This window comes from Helianthus annuus, chromosome 4 (assembly GCF_002127325.2).
Source record: "Helianthus annuus cultivar XRQ/B chromosome 4, HanXRQr2.0-SUNRISE, whole genome shotgun sequence".
In the NCBI taxonomy this organism is placed as follows: domain Eukaryota; kingdom Viridiplantae; phylum Streptophyta; class Magnoliopsida; order Asterales; family Asteraceae; genus Helianthus; species Helianthus annuus.
The window spans coordinates 13,416,640-13,432,570 of NC_035436.2; the positions used below are offsets into that span (position 1 = coordinate 13,416,640).

Genomic DNA, 15,931 nt, shown 5'->3' on the forward strand with positions numbered 1-15,931 from the left:
GTTTATACTTGTCTTATCTCGGTTTGCTTGCTAGCTTGGATTCCGCACTCGCTAGTGGGTTAGTATAACAAGGTTTAGGTTCGTCATCCTCCGAGAGGGACCTACAAGTGGTATCAGAGCTAAGGCTCTTTACCTTGTTTATCAGAGCTAAGGTTTGGTGGATACAAGTGGTATCAGAGCTAAGGCTCTTTACCTTGTTTAAAACCGGGTTTGTTCAAGTTCTTGGTGTGTTTGGACACTTGGTTTAGCACCCGTTTTTGTTGGTTTTTCTTGCATCTTTAAACTGAAAAATGCGTTCTAAACCTTTCGGGAGTGTTCAAGGTTGGGTTGGGTAACTTAAAAACTTATTTTTAAGTGTTTTGGTGATTTCCGGCCAAATTCCGGTCATAATTCCGGTGACCGGTTTCTGGATAGGGTTGTCCATTTTGGGTAATATTTTCAAAGTTGGTAGAAAGGTACAATCTGACCATCCCTTTTGCCGAAAGTTGACCTTACCTTCCCATCACCTTTTCACCAACCTTTCACATCAGTGTCAGTGTGTCAGTGGGTTTCGAAGGATATCCTTCGACATCGAAAGACCATCTTTCGATCAAGGAAGCTTCGATAGATATACATCTTTCGACCCATCCTTCGAAGTCAGAGTCTTATCCTTCGAACCAGGGAATCTATTCGAAAGACAGTTATTCGAAAGATAAGGATATATACTCGGAAGATAAGGACCTTCCAAATTGTGAATCCTTTGAGTTTGTGAATCTTTCGAAATCATTGTTCGAGATTCAACAGTGATCTTTCGAGGACTGTTGATCCTTCGAACAAGATTTGATCTTTCGATTGTGGTCTGTTTATTGTTAACAAGTTTCTGTTTTTCAGATCTTTCGAACCAGGATCCTTCAGCTGTGTGTGATCTTTCGGAATATTCATATAGAATTTATTTTTCTTATCAATCATGAATCCGAATTGCTGGAATCCGGCTCCAGATAGTGGAAAATATACAAGTTCAGGTTCCACTCCCTCATGGTGGGGTACACCGGCTCCAGACAGTGGAAAGTACACGTCTACCAGTTTATCTCCTTCATGGGCCGAGTCTCCGGTGTCGACATCTTCTCAAGCTAATCAGTGGGCATTAGTATCGAATCAAACTCCGAGCATTCAGAGTATCTTATTGAGCGAAAGCGAAACTGGAAGTTTGAATCGACCTCCAAAGCTGATGCATTTAAACGAGTATCCGGGTTGGGCTGATAGATTCCGTACATATGTTCTGGGTCAAAATACAGAGTTGTGGATACGCTTCACCACAGATTTTGATCAAGCTATCGAGGTAGCTGCTTCATCAACTGCTACTTTTGCCGATCTTCCAGAGGATCAGAAGAAAACATATGATCTGGAGAAGAAAGCCTACGCCATTCTCACTCAGGCGTTAAGCAAAGACATCTATCATCAGTTTGTCAGCTTCAAGACTACAAAGAAGTTGTGGGACGGTTTGAAAACCAGAGGAGTAGGGAATGAAGCAACACGTCAATTGCGTCATGATCTACTCAAGAAGGAATTTGACGGTTTTGCATGCTTGGATAAGGAGTCTTTGGGAGACATGACAAGCAGATTTTATCATTTGCTTACTGAGTTGAACAACTTTGGAGTAGCAACAACTCAGACAGAAGTGGTGAAGAGGTTTGCTGATGCATTGCCACCCCAATGGAATAGTTTCTTGGAGATTTTGAAGTATAATGGGGTTATGGCTACTACAAACATCAACGACTTCGTGCAACTTTTGGAGAACAAGGATCAAGAAGAAACCTTGAAGGCAAAGAGAGTTCCAGTGCCACAGAATCCAGAAATGTATTATGGAACTACAAGTACTTCTTCTGCAAGAGCCATTGTGCCAAGCAACTCTGGTTCACATGCTCCACTGCAGACAGCCTTTGTCACAAGCACAGATATGTATGGGAATACAGTGCAAGTTCCTGTTAAGCCTCCTCCTACCACAGACATGTATGGAAATCCAATTTCACCACCTCCTCCTGCTCAAGCATGTTATGGAGGTACATCTTCTGCTGGTCAACAATCAAAACCAGATACAGTACGGCTCAATACTTCAAGCTTTTCAAAGGTAAGTGTGGAAGTAGCAAAGGAACACATGGAGCTACTTAACACGTTAGTGAGTGCGTACTGCGGGCTAGTTGAAGGTCAGATTGGTAACATTAATCTGACGCAAGAAGACTATCAGCAGATTGATAAAGAGGAGATGGAGATGATGGATATTAAGTGGGCCTTTGCCAGTGCTGTCAGACGAGCAAAGGATTTCATGGAGAGAACAGGCCGAACCAGCTTGGAGAGCAAGAAAGACACCAAGTATGGGTTCGATAAACAGGCTGTGAAGTGCTTTAACTGCGGTGAACGTGGCCATTTCAAACGAGAATGTACGAGGCCATCTCAGCATGGGAATCAAAATCCCTTCAGAGGTCAAGGGAACAGGGCAAACCAGAACCAATCAAGGAACAATGAGCGCACATTGGTACCGGTTAACAACCAAGCGGGACCATCAAATGCCAACCAGGCACTTGTGGTTCAAGTTGATGAAGGTTGTGACTGGTCTATTCAGTTAAGCAGTGATGCTTCGGATGGTACTGCATGTTTTGCTAAGGTTGTGAAGGATCCAGTTCACACCAGTGGTGGAGAATCTTCCGCCAATGGTGGTGAATCTTCTGAGGATGAAGACTCCTCCGGTTATAGCAGGAGTTCCGATGAAGAATCCTCAAGATCAGGTGATGAGAATGTGGGTGAGATATCTGGTGTTTCGGTTGATGCTGATATTGATGAGCTTTTGGAGGAAGCTGCAGCAAGAACTGATAGAAGATCTATTTTAGTGGATCAAGCTGCTTATGCTACGTCTTCTCTCCATTCAGCCTTTATGGCTAATGTCGGCAGTTCATCAAGTCAGGTATGTGTCGATGAACCCACTACTGCTAATTGTGTTAACTGTGATAGTTTGCGTGCTAAATGTGCTGATTTAGAGGCAACCATGTCTGAGTTGCAAGGCAAACATGATGCTTTACAAGCTAGTTTGTTTGACTTGCAAGACAAACATGGTTCCTTGAGTGCTAAGTGGTGTGAATTGCAAAGCAAACACGAAGCTTTGCAAGAGAAATATGATGTGACATTCATCCACAATCAAAAGTTGACTGTGGATCTTTCAAAATGCACAGAAGCCAACATGTTTTATGAAAACCATGAAAAGGAGTTTAAGTCAGTAATTGAAACATTAAAGAAAGATAAAACTGAACTGACTAAAATGGTTTCAAGAAAACAAACTGATATTAATTTGTATATATCTCGCCTTGAGATTATGCAAAAAGAGATGGCTTATGTGAAAACCGAAAGTGATGCGATTCAACTTAAGCTAGACAGTTATTTGAGCTCTAGCTATGTGTCGGATCACATCATTGACGTTCAGAAAGAGAAGAGGGATGTCACATGCATAGGCTACAAGAAATGTCCACCACCAGTTAGACACAATTATGATGCCATGCCTGATGAAGAGGATAGAGTGTTCTTTGAACCATCTGTTCCTCTAGATGTGAAGGAGTTTGCCTCAGGGCTCGGATACAAGAAAGAAGTATCCCCAGATTCAGATACTTCAGCAGATACATGTGTATCTTCTGCTGAACTGAATCAGGATCCTCCTGTCATTATTGAGGATGCTGATTCTTCTGATGATGAATCTGATGATGCTGTCACAGCAAAGTCTGATGCGGTGGTAAAGGATGAGGACATACCTCTCGAGAATTACATTCTATGTGATCCTCCTGCAAAACCCGCTAAGACTGTTGCGATCGAGTCCATTGCTGAGAAAGAGTCGGAGAGTGTGAGTTTGCTGTACACTCTGGTTGGTGATGAGAAAATTTATTCAGACAAAGATTTTCCTATTAAGAACGTTAATCAATCCTTAATCAGTAAAGTCTTTGAAAACTCGACGAGTAAGTTTTTGAGAAAGGCAAGACCTAATGTTACAGTTACACAGTGTCCTCCTATTCCAAAGGCTGAAATTCGAAAACAATTTGGCAACAAGAAATTACCAACAGTGCCAAAACAGCAAAATCACACCAAGCCCAAAGGAAAGTCATCGGCTCAAGCACAAAAGAAGCCGAATCAAAAGAAGAAGAAAAATGTTAACTTTGTGAAATCGACGGGAACAGACAAAATTGAAAAGTTTGAAAACCAATCTAACTTAGATTTTGTCAAGAAAGCAACTGTACAGAAATGAAATGAACCAAACAGTTCAAAGCCCAGTACCTCGGGTTCACAAAGTTCATCATCATCGGCTAGACGAACACATGAATCTTCGGGGTTTGTTGAACGAAGATCATGTTTTGAGTGTGGAACTATTGGACATATTATTAGAAATTGTCCATATCTTCATAAACAAAAAGAAAAGGTTGATGTTCCCCGTGACCAAACTGACCGTAAGCGATCTGTCTCTGTAAAACAAGATCCCCGCCTTGTAAAAGAAAGGGAAAAGAAATAGAAACGCCAACAGGTCAAAAGGATTGAAAAAGTAATTAAAACCGACATGGTTCAAAAACAATCTGTTTCTGTAAAACCAGACAATTCAAAAACTTCAAGTAATCAAGAAGTTAAAATTTTAAAGAAAAACACTGGTGACTTAAAACAGACTTGGAAACCAAAAACGGTTGTTAACTCAGGGGGACCATCACAATTCACCAATCATCAAAGACAAGAAGTTATTGTTATTGATGAAAATGGAAGACCCAAGACCACAATGGCTTGGGTCCCCATCTCCAACTAATCATTTGAGTTCATGTGCAGGGTGTTCCAAGAGGAACTATCAGTAGTCACTGGATTGTTGATAGTGGGGCATCCAGGCACATGACAGGCGACATGAAGCTTCTCTATGACGTCAAATCTATTAGAGGAGGTTATGTTGCCTTTGCTGGAGATAAGGGTGGATATATAACGGGTGAAGGAATGATATCCAACGGGATTGTCAGCTTTGACAAGATCAACTTTGTGCAACAACTTGATCACAATCTTCTTAGTGTTTCTCAAATTTGTGACAAGCAATTCTCAGTACACTTTGATGCAAATGGATGTTATGTGCTGAAACCCGGCTTCAAAATTCCAAAAGAATGGATTCTCTTGTCTGCTCCAAGGATTAATGATTTGTACGTCCTTGATATGAGCCAGGCTATTACTACGTCTGCACAAGCAACATGTTTCGTTTCCAAAGCCATAGAAAAAGACACTATCTCTTGGCATAGACGTATGGGTCACATTCACCTACGCAAAATGAATCATTTGGTTTCAAATGAATTAGTGAATGGTGTTCCTCTCAAAAATTTCCATCTTCAAGACGTCTGTGTTTCGTGCCAGAAGGGAAAACAAACAAAGAAGAAGCACCCTACTAAGAAGATCAACACGGTGGCAGTTCCCCTTGAACGTTTGCACATGGATTTGTTCGGTCCTGTCAAGCACAAAAGTATTCAGGGTGATCAATATTGTCTCGTGATTACTGATGATTATTCAAGATTTTCTTGGGTGGCGTTCATGGCACACAAGAGTGAAACCTTTGGAATTATCAAAAACTTGATCGTTCAGATTGAGAATTTGTATAAATTGAAGGTTAGGCGGATACGTAGCGACAATGGTACTGAATTCAAAAATCATGCCATGGCGGAGTTTTGCACTGAAAAAGGTATTCTTCGTGAGTTTAGTGCAGCTTACACTCCACAACAAAATGGCGTCGCTGAACGTAAGAACCGCACATTGATCGAGACTGCTAGGACAATGTTGGTAGAGTCGCAGCTGCCCATTCCATTCTGGACTGAAGCTGTGGCCTCTGCATGCTATACATTGAACCGAGTCCTTACAGTCAAAAGGCACAACAAGACCTGCTTTGAGCTTATTAACAAACGGAAACCAGATTTGTCTTATCTTGAACCGTTTGGAGCTCCATGCACAATGATCGATCCTAATGGAAAGTTTGGGGCAAAAGCAATTGAGGGATACTTTCTTGGGTATGCCACCCCGAACTTACGCGTCTGGAATCTAGAGACGAAAAGGGTTGAAGAATGGTCTGAGGTCAGAGTACAAAGGCACACTTTGCCAGTCAAATGTCCTGGTCAGCCTTGGATGTTTGAGTACGATGACTTTTTCAATTCGATCAATGTTGAAGCCATTGAAGAAAATGTTGCGGCAAGGATGTTTTTCGAGAGTGATAATGCAACAGTTTCACCGGTGGTTTGTCCAATTCTTGTTAATCAAGAACCATCTTCTTCGGTGAACAATAATACTCTCAACAATGAGGATTTTCATGATGCAACCGAATTGAACGAATCTTCAGAGGATGATGAATTTTTAGATGCAGATCAAGAAGCTCCTACAACGGCAGTTCATGGTACTTCACAGGGTACTCCTCCAGTGGATGCCCACAGAACAGCTGAAGCTACTGCATCATCCTCTTCGTCAATTCCGGGTCTTGATTTGGTTGTTGATCTCAATCTCAACAACCTGGGTATAAATATTCCAGTCAGAGATAATCCTGAGACAAGGATTCATAATACCCATCCTCAAGAAAACATCATAGGAAATGTGCAAAGTGGCATCCAAACAAGAAACATGTTGCGGAATAACAACAATGCAGGCCTGTATGCAGCAATTAGAGAATCCGGGCAACAAAATGATTGGTCTTTCGCATGTTATGTCTCACAGGAAGAGCCAAGAACTTGGAAAGAAGCCTTGAAAGATAACTCTTGGGTGGAAGCAATGCAGGAAGAATTACAACAATTCCAGAAGCTGGGTGTCTGGAAACTTGTAGAGAAACCTGCTGGATACAAGAAGATTGGTACCCGTTGGGTTTTCAAATGCAAAAAGGATGACCGCGGAGTTGTTATCCGGAACAAAGCGCGTTTAGTCGTTCAAGGTTTTCGTCAGATTGAAGGGATCGACTACAACGAAGTATATGCACCAGTGGCACGTCTCGAAGCAATTCGAATCTTTCTAGCCTATGCGTCCTTCAAGGGATTCAAGGTTTATCAGATGGACGTGAAAAGTGCATTCTTACATGGTGTGGTTGAAGAAGAGGTGTATGTCGAACAGCCTCCAGGTTTTGAAGATCCTATCCATCCCGATCGGGTTTGGTTGCTCAACAAAGCTCTCTATGGTCTTCATCAAGCACCGCGAGCTTGGTATGCAACCTTATCTAATTATCTGCTGGAGAACGGCTTTCGAAGGGGTCTTATCGACTGTACTCTCTTCATCAAAGAACAAGATGGAGATCTTCTTCTGGTACAGGTATACGTTGATGATATTATCTTTGGTTCTACTTATGATGTCTTGTGTAGGAATTTCGAGCGCATTATACAGGATAAGTTCGAGATGAGTGCTATGGGGGAAATGACTTTCTTTTTGGGCCTACAAGTGCAACAAACGGAGTCTGGGATATTCATCCATCAGACTAAATATGTTGGTGACATCTTGAACCGGTTCCAGATGTCTGATGCAATGCCCATTGGTACCCCATTGCCAACAAATCACGGAATTACTCCTGACTTAAAGGGTGAAGCTGTTAGTCCTTCAAACTACCGCGCCATGATCGGATCTCTTATGTACCTCACAGCATCAAGACCAGACATAATGTACCCAACGTGCCTGCTTGCCAGATACCAAGTGAACCCGAAGGCCTCACATCTTGCAGCTGTTAAAAGGATTTTTCGTTATTTGAAGGGTTGCCCTGACACCGGTCTATGGTACCCTAGGGATAATAACTTTGAATTGGTAGCTTTCAGTGATTCTGATTTTGGTGGATGCAAAATCGACGGTAAATCCACAACGGCTGGATGTCAGTTTTTAGGAAATCGCCTAGTCACATGGCAGTGCAAGAAGCAGACGTGTGTCGCAACATCAACATGCGAAGCTGAATACATTGCTGCCTCAAGTTGTTGCTCCCAAGTTCTTTGGATCCAACAACAATTGCGGGACTACGGTTTTGAGTTCCTAACTACTCCTATTTACGTTGATAATTCTGCTGCATTACAGATCACTAGAAATCCTGTGCAGCATTCAAAGACCAAACACATCGAAATCAAATATCACTTCATACGTGATTGCTTTGAGAAAAGGCTAATCGATGTTGTTAAGGTCCACACCGATGACCAACGTGCCGACCTTTTTACCAAAGCTTTTGACAAATCAAGATTTGACTTTTTATTATTGGTAAACGGCATTAAGGTCAAGCCAGAGTAAAACCAACATCGGAAAATCATTTTTGTAAATATCTTTGTGTTTTAAATATTTATCTTAGTTTATTGATTTTAGGGGGAGTAAATCCAAAAATATGAAAATCCAAAAACATCGAAAAATTTCAAAAACACAAAAACAATAGAAAAACAAAAATGAGTTTCCTGGCGAGCAAAAGAGAAAATGATAGTACATCAGTGGTCTATCCAAGCCTCTTTAAACCTAAACTGAAAAACGATAAGCAGCTCTATATAAGATGTATCGGTAGGCTCACAATCATTTTAAAGTGTGCAAGGTGATATAAATCTTAAACCGACTGAAGACCTTGTGGGAACCGTTCATTGGCATATGGTCTTAGTACCGAAATTTCGTTTGATAGATTGCCAAGGTTCTGAGATATTCGGTCTTTATGCTGCTTATCATCTGGGTATCATGGTTGTATCTTTTACCGAAAAATAACGGGGACGCAAGTCTAGATCTTCCATGATACTATACATACGTGTACATAATACATACTGCATTCGACCTCAATAAGTGATCAACAATCACATGTCCATTCAAATAAGTGATAAAATGTCACATTTATCCGGGAGTCAAGTTCGTCTCTCTGCTGTACGGAAGTACTAACCTGTTCACGGACTTGCTCCTGTGCCCTCATGCATATGAAAATCATGTTCCTCATCAATAAGTGATTATATCACATAGGGCTTGTTTTCAAATCAAAATAAGTGAGAATCTCACATCATATACGGTCAAACAGATGATAATCGGTATACTCACCGGTAAGATGAACCCTCGTGCATACCTTGATACGGGAATGTGTCGTGATGTGGATGAATACCGGTCGATAAGTATAAATCATACCTTAATGTATCCCCTCGCCATGATTACATCTGATAAGTTGAGCTTAAGTGGACAACAATACCGATAATTGTTATAGGATGCTTATCTTAATGTTAACTAAATGAACAACAAGAGCAGTTTGGCATGACCGTACACTGATATGATTCTCTTACCCTCGAAACTCGCAAAAAGAATGTTTGTATATATTTATTTACTGCTTTCAGTATTTACATTTGGAAAATTCAAAAATATCAAAAAGATTTTGTTTCTATTTTATTTTCGATCGTACGATGTTGGAACTCGAGTCTTCGTTGCCTGAAACCTGAACGAAAATCGAATTGACTAAATCTTCATAAACGGTCGAAATTTGCAAGATTTTGAAAGTTGAAAACTAAACTGATAAATTTATTAAACTTTCAAACTGTCGGACGGTGTTTGATTATGACATGGTCATACATGTGTCATTTGTTTATGCTAACCATATTCCAAGCAGTTGTTCTCATTACGCGTTTAGATTTCTTGCATGTGCAGACTCTAAAGGCAAGGAGAACATGGTCGATGACAAAGCTTCGGAATGAAGACACGACGTGAAGGCACTCAAGTGATGAAGATGATCGAGTTGCCGCTGGCCATCATCAACTCCACAAGGATCTTACTTCATAAAGTTCAAGTATTTCACGAGCATAACTCAAGGGGGAGCTTATGTTAAGGGGGAGTTTGTTAACACACTTCCTACATGATACGGGTAGTTTGTTGATACACTCTCTGCTTTCAAGACGTGAAGACTTTGAAGATCCTCCGACATTGAAGACTTGAAAGGACATCAGAGTCTTGAAGATTCGAAGATCAAGGATCATCGAAGTTCGAGACAAAGCTACAGCCAAGGGGGAGTTTGTTGGTGCACTTGTGTCTGTACTTTGTCTGTATTCGGTCACGATGTAAACGATGTCCTTATCAGTCCTGTAAGTTGACCAAGTCAACCGTCCTCCTGGTTTGACTTGGCCAATCTGTGAATTATGATTGTAAATTGTCTGTCTCGAAGGATGAGAGATCGAAGGATGATATAGATCCTTCGATCTCATCGAAAGATATGCTTCGATTGATGGACCTCGATAGATCATCCTTCGAGGTCCCTGTGAATCCTTCGATAGCTTTGTAATCGATAGATGATCCTTCGACCATCTATCGGATCCTTCGGACAAGACAATCTGTGCTGAGTATATATATACCCATGCAGTGTGTGTTCAAAGATAGATAGACAGACTTGATAGAAAGAAACACACTCACTTGAGAGCATTCTGTCCAGGAACACACACACACTAGAGAGTTTGCAAAACTGATTTGTGAACATTGTGCTTGTAACCGGAACCTTTCATTCGCATTAATACAAGTGGTGTTAATCGGTGAACCTTTGTGTGTTTGTGTTTATACTTGTCTCATCTCGGTTTGCTTGCTAGCTTAGATTCCGCACTCGCTAGTGGGTTAGTATAACAAGGTTTAGGTTCGTCATCCTCCGAGAGGGACCTACAACATTCGACCGATTGGAGAAATCAGGGATCGTTGGATGGACGATCGATGAAATGCTGTAAAAGTGAAGAAGAAATTAGGGTAAATAACAATTGGAGTGTGGTAACTTCGGACGACACAAGTGGGCTGTGAATGATATTGGGTCGAGTAATTGGAGTCGTTTAGCAAATAGCGATTTTATTACAAACGAGTCCTCACGTTGTGACGGGATCGTTAAATCGAACAAAAAACTAGTCTTAAAGGCATTAACCTATGCGCGCGTGTTACGACATGTTACCTCACAATCTAATAATTATTTCATTTTAAATAATTAATTAAATACAAAAATGGTAAGTATATAGAGATACTTTGAGAAAAATAATATAAAATAAATGTATATAAATACACGTATGTAATAAAGAAAAAGAAAATAAATATGAATACAACATGAAAAAGATATCAAAATTAAAATCTTTAACTTATAAAAAAATAATATTCTTCATACTTTTTGAATAAGCTTAGCAAAACAATTTGATTTAGTGAAGTACACAACTACACATTCTTTAGGGTGTACGGGGCACTAGCGGGGAGGGGGATCGGTGACCCCATTCCCTGATCGGGAACACCGCCGCCATCACCGCGGGGACCCAAATCGGGGAGGGGAATCGGGGGGAGACACCGCTTGAAATGGCACAAAGATTGAGGAACGGTCATTTTTTTAAACGTTGGCAAACAGTAATAATTAAAAAAAAAATCAATTTTAACCAATATAAATAACCAACTTCAATCTAATTTTTTACCACACTCATTCTCAAATACTCTAAAAATCTATCAAATACAACACAAAGCCAAACCGAGTAATGGAAAACCAACCCCGCGAAGCCAAGAAAAAATCTATGGAACGCGGCTCGCAACCGTCTCGTGGTGGTTCGAGCGGTGCAAGTGCGCAACCACAACCCCCTTTCGGATATACTTCACAACCCCCTTTTTACCAACAACCTTCACACCCCTCCTTTTACAACACCCAACCACAACCCCCTCTCAGCTATTTTCAAAATTTGTTATCAATGTATCCTCAAACCCCCGCCTTCGACCCGTATGGTTTTCGTTCCCCACAAGTTCCATCTCCACGAGAAAATGTTGAACGTCGTCTACCTATTTACGACGACGAGGACGAGGAAGTAGTGCCCGAAACTCAAAATTTGGGCGATTTTATGAAGAAGACACCGGCGACGATGAATATAATGTGGATGAAGACGCCGACAACGAAGAAGATGACGCTCGGGATAAAAAGGGAAAAATGGAGAGCCAAAAATGGACAAAGGTCCAAGAAGAGGCGTTGGCGAAGGCGTGGGTACATTGCTCTACCAACAAAAAGAAGGGCAATCAACAAAACCGCGATAGTTTTTGGCGTAAGATTTTAGATCATTATAACGCCACCGTTGGTGGAAGTAAGCGGACCGTGCATCAAGTACGGTCTAAATGGACCCCGATGATGACGAAAATAAACTTTTTCAACGGCCTATACCAACAAGCGGTAAAAATTATATTTTTTAACGTTGTATATTTTTAAATTTTGTTTACTAAGTTCATTTTTTTTAACACTTATTATTTTATAATATGTAGGATCGCACACGAGGAAGCGGGTGTAACGATCTCAATGTGATGAAAGTCGCTTTAAAGGGATTTAAAGATAGATATCCAAACGGTTTTCAACATGTCGAGGCATGGGAGGTCGTTCAAAAACACGAAAAATGGGCCCAAGTCCCATTGTTGGGTGAGGAAGGGGAAGGTTCGGCACAAAAAAGAAAGCCCGTTGACGTGGACCCTTCCATACCCGATATGAACGAAGACCCCTCGCCACAAAGAACACAACGGCGAGACAAGCGTCAAGCGACATCTCCGATGGCCCGGCTGAGTTGGCGGCACAATTCAAAGAGTACACCGCCATGAAAGAAGCGAAGCACGCGATGGAATTGGAGGCGATTGAATTGAGGAAGAAAAGAGAGTCGGAGGCTCGCGAGCTCATAACGGAACAATGCGAGACGATGAGAAACTACGCGTACGATTGACGCGTGTGAAGTGTAATATAATTTAGATGTATATTTTAAGCCCTTTTTACACTTTTAGCCAAGTTTTAAATTTATAAAACACGATATTTACTAACACTAAACACACATATGGGCAAGTGCACCCATCGTAGATGTAGTATAGTGTTGGTAAGATACCGAGGTCGTCCAAGGACACAAGAGCTTTTAGTACCGGTTTATCCTCAACGTCTAATCAAATCAAAATGTTAGAAAAGGTTTTTAAACTAAGAAAATAAAAACTAACTAAATGCTGAAAAATAAAATAAAAACAGATAGACAAGATGAATCACTTGGATCCGACTCGTGTATTAGTATAACCTTTGATTATTTTCGCATTTTTGCACTTGTTTAAGAGATTATCTTAGTTATTGTAGTAGGCCCCTCTTTTGAAGGCGACGGTACCCTCAACCCAGTAGTTTGAGTCAGCAAGGATACAATCCTAAAGGGTTGGATTATTGGAAGATAATGAATTAAGTTATTAATGCAAATTATGGTAGACCCCGCTTTTGGCAGGGATACAGTCCTAAATAGCCGGGTTATAGTATTAATAGTAGCTAACTTATGAGGGGGTCAAAGAGTTTGGATCCCCGCCATCCAATACCTATGGGCATTGAAGGAGATCCTATTAAATTTGACCCAGGTCCCTTGCAGGACCTCTAAACGCTGAACAAGGGCAAGACCCTTACCAAACCGTTCCCTTAACCCCCGACCAGGTAGCCAACATACCTCCATATAGACCGTGGAGATATGAATGCTGAAAATCTTTTATTTTATATAGACAGTAAAATAATGCCAAGACACCACGGACAAACGATAAGGAAAGATCACCTTCAACATAAGCAACTAGTTATTAAAATCATTAATACAAAAACAAATAAGAAGTGCAAAAGATTAAAAATAAAAAGTATTATACTAAACACTTGTATTCACCAAGTGATGTAAGAGACATAGGCAAACATGGTCTTGATTGTCAAGAACTCTTACGATCAATCTTGGATCCCGTGACGACTCACACACTCTATGATGGACAATGGATGATGGTGGTGGATGATGGTGTTGTGATGGTGGTGGGTGGTGGATGAAGTGTGAGAGAGGTGGTGTGCCAAGGGATGAGTTGAAATGAAACCAAGCACTCCTATTTATAGGCTGAACAGAAGGTTGGGCATGGCCCCGTGTCCGCTGGACACGCCCCCGTGCCTGTCTGACACTCTCTCTCTCTCTTCATTAATTGTAATTCGCAATTACAATTAATGCGCCTGCTGTACTTTCGCCATGCCCCCATGTTCACTAGACACGGCCCCGTGGTGGGCAATAGAAGTTTCTATAGGTTTGTCTTTTCTGCTGCTTCTTGGGCACGGCCCTGTGCTGGCTGAGCACGGGGCGTGTTTTATGCCTAAAAATACAAAAGGAAGACAAAAACACTCTTTTTCCAACATTAGTACTTAAAAAGGGTTAGTTTTATGCCTCATTTGATGTAATTTATATGTTGCATTTTACACACATCAAATACCCCCACACTTGAACTTTTGCTTGTCCTCAAGCAAAACTCTTTAATATGTGGCTTACACTCCCAAATGGAATGGGTAGAAGAGAAGGTTTTGGCTTGTCATAGAGTTTTGAGAATCCAAGACCTTTTTGGGTTTTATTTTTATTTATTTACAATCCTATTCGTTATGATTTGTTTAGAACGTTTCATAGGAGAAATTACTTATTTGGGCATAACATGCCTTTTTAAAATTCCATTTATATACAAGTTCACATACCTCACGGGAGAAATCACTCACACTCGGCCGAAGGTGTATTTTTAGTGAATCACTCGAGAGCGGCATGGAACTTATTCCTACCATAAGCTTGCCAAGCAATCAATCCTCCTCCTTTTTAACTTGTTACCTTTGTAAATATCAATAGGACTTTTTTGGGTATAGGCTTGGGCTAAACGTGGGTGAATGGGTTAGTAGAAAAGGGCGAAAAGCGTAAAAAGCGTCGGTTTTCGTAAAACACTTTGTTTTAGTGACTTTTTATTTTGAAGTATTTTTCCAAACAAGCTTTTTGTTTTAAGAGCTTTGTTTGTTTATTTCTAACTTCATCATCATATTTTTTTATTATTTATTTTATTTTTTTTAGTCACACGAAAACCGAGCTTGTTACTAAAATAAAAGGTAAAAATAAAAAGGGTTTTTGGTGGGTAAAAAGGTTTTAGGGTAAAGAAATGAAAGGTTTAGGCTCAAAGGGGTTAACTAGGGGGATTTTGGGTAGGTAAAAAAATAAAAAATAATGGTGTAGAAAGAAAAATGGTTAGTCTTAATGCCTCTATAATTTACTTACTTGGGTTTAAGTTGGTAAGGACCGGGAATGAATCGTCGTGGCAAGTTCTAGAGTCGTAAGAACCAAGCGGCTATTCACACAAGAAACGAAAAATGAGCATTTAGTCTAAAGATGTAATTTGTATGCTCAATAAAGGCTCAAAACTCACTTTTGTGGGAATGGGTTGTTATGTGATCAAGTATATATAATCAAATTTTAACTAAGCTTGTCATGCCGTTTCATAATTTTCTTATGTTGGTTCTTATTATCACGACGCTCTCGGTTGTAAATTTGTAAAAATATAACCTTATTAATCTTAGGATTCCTAACTTAAACTTTAGACAAGTAAAAAAAATGAAAAATTTTTTTGAAAAAATTTGGGGTGTTTAGCGGTTCCAATAGAGTTTTGTTATTAGGACTTGCAAATTTCATGGTTTTAGCAACCCCCCACACTTAAATTACACATTGTCCTCAATGTGTCCCAAAAATAAATTTTTAGGTTGATTGGATGTGTAATATGGTGTTTAAAAGCAAAGATTTATGTTACTGGCAGTCTGGACACGGCCCCGTGTCTGCTGGACACGACACCGTGGTGAACTGCCAGTAACGAAAACTTACTGAAGGCGAACACGAGGGCGTGTTGGTTAGGCACGGCCCCGTGTCTGACAAAATTCTACAGGACAGTAACCAAACAGCAGGTCTGGGAGGTGAGCACGGGGGCGTGTCGGCTGGACACGTCCCCGTGTGGACAGTCTGTAAGCCTGAAAAACAGGTTTCTTCCCCGGTTTTATCCATCCTGGCTCTATAAGTGCTAAGGCTTAGCACTCTAAGCCTCGGTTTGTACCTGTTTCATCACTTAATACCACACCAAGTAACACAAACATCCTACATTACCATAGTTAATTGTCTCAAGCATAAAGTAAAAGAAAAATAAA

At 40.6% G+C, this 15,931-nt stretch overlaps 1 protein-coding gene across 1 annotated transcript; it reads left to right on the plus strand.

The window, feature by feature from the left end:
- The first annotated feature begins 2,242 nt into the window (after positions 1 to 2,242).
- Positions 2,243 to 13,219, plus strand: LOC118491430 (glutathione S-transferase T3-like). Its single transcript, XM_035989218.1, has 4 exons — positions 2,243 to 2,417; positions 11,826 to 12,139; positions 12,229 to 12,336; positions 13,190 to 13,219. The coding sequence occupies exons 1-4, from the start codon at positions 2,243 to 2,245 to the stop codon at positions 13,217 to 13,219; spliced, it is 627 nt and encodes a 208-aa protein (XP_035845111.1).
- The last annotated feature ends 2,712 nt before the right edge of the window (positions 13,220 to 15,931 follow it).